Below are 1,426 nucleotides of genomic sequence, written 5' to 3'. Positions count from 1 at the left end.
ATTGTCTGTTTGAACTTTGCAACAAGCGGGTTTTTATTATTTAAGGAAAGGGCTAACTCTTCTGTTAAAGACAAATGTGCAAAAATAATTAAAAGAAACCATAATTTGGCAAAAACCTTTAAGGTATTATCAAAAAATAAGTTATTTTTTTAAAATCTGTTTTAAAGTTCATGATTATTTAGACCAATACCAATAATAAACGAGTTGTATATTTCTCTATGAATCAGTTTTAAGTTAAGGGCTTACAAAGCTTCCTGGAAGTAAACCTTTTTTCTCTCTAATTCTAAAATAATTCCTAGCTTTTTGTGGTATACATGTAAGTAGTGGTGAAAGTGGTGCATCAGCCATACCTGGAGAGAGAGACAGACAATTATAGCTTAACTCAACCAACATTTACCTTTCATAACTATCATAAAACTAAAAACACAGCTTGAGTATCTATGTACAAATTAGTAAGTCGAAGAACAAACCAGTGTGTATTTACATGTAAGTTTTTATAGTAGTAACTTTTTTATTCTACTAAATTTCTGTGTATTTCTAAACAAACTGTGAAGGTTCTTCCTTATGCAAAATACAAGCAGAGTGAAAGATGACACAAATATTTAACTGTGGATTTTTCCTCCATTTTATAGAGTTGGAATACTTACCTGCTGGTGCCAAGGATTTCAGTGCTTCTAAAAGATGTGGACTAGAAAACTTGACCAGACATCTGAATGGTTCCTTTTTATCCAAAACATCCATTTCAGGATCACTTCGAAACATTGTCTCAAGCTGTTAACACAAAATTAATATATCTTATTTATGTGTTATTATTTAAAAATTACATTAAAAATGTAACATGCAATAAGACTGTATCTTATTTGTTTGTTATTTCTAATGTTAACATGATTCCAGCTAGAGGAATATTTTAATAAAATCAGAGGGTGCCACCATGTGGTAAGCAGTTTTCTGCTGAAAGAGGCAGCTTGTTCAGTAATATTGTAAAACATTAGGTATCTCTTAGAATTTCCAGATATCTGTTCATCAGATAAAATCTGTGCTGGTGTTACATGTGGTGTGAGTTTTGTGTGTAGTTCAGGTAATCCTAATTTCTCGTGCTTCAATGCGCTGCTGAAAGACTGGAACGTGATCTAGTAGTCTGACCAAATCTCAATACAAATCTGCTTCTTAAAGATACTTTTACGTCATTTATTTTAAAATATGTCCTCTCTAAAGTTTGAAGAAATACTAGATTTTTCTTCATTTGAAATTTAATGTAGCTACCACTATATTAAAATTATTTAAAAAAGAAAATTTGTTGCTTTTACTACCTTATATTGGGCAAATTCAAGTTTCGGTTGGGGACCATCACCAAAAACTTCCCGATTCACTCTCTGTATTCTTTCTTTTTCATTTTTGTTTTCTTGAATTATTCTTGGATCTGCTG

The 1,426-nt window shown here is 31.1% G+C and overlaps 1 protein-coding gene across 1 annotated transcript in view; it reads right to left on the bottom strand.

The window, feature by feature from the left end:
* Nucleotides 1-234: 234 nt before the first annotated feature.
* Nucleotides 235-1,426, bottom strand: part of CENPN (centromere protein N) — a 7,373-nt gene continuing 6,181 nt past the window's right edge. Inside the window, exons 8-10 of the mRNA XM_010079212.1 lie at nucleotides 1,311-1,423; nucleotides 648-771; nucleotides 235-350 (exon numbers count right to left, since the gene is read on the bottom strand). Of these exons, the coding sequence (XP_010077514.1) occupies nucleotides 235-350; nucleotides 648-771; nucleotides 1,311-1,423 (353 nt within the window). The remainder of the gene's footprint in view (nucleotides 351-647; nucleotides 772-1,310; nucleotides 1,424-1,426) is intronic.

Source organism: Pterocles gutturalis, unplaced genomic scaffold (genome assembly GCF_000699245.1).
Source record: "Pterocles gutturalis isolate BGI_N339 unplaced genomic scaffold, ASM69924v1 scaffold43323, whole genome shotgun sequence".
In the NCBI taxonomy this organism is placed as follows: Eukaryota; Metazoa; Chordata; class Aves; order Pterocliformes; family Pteroclidae; genus Pterocles; species Pterocles gutturalis.
The sequence above is the reverse complement of the archived record's forward strand: the minus strand, read 5'-3'. Positions and strand labels throughout refer to the sequence as shown.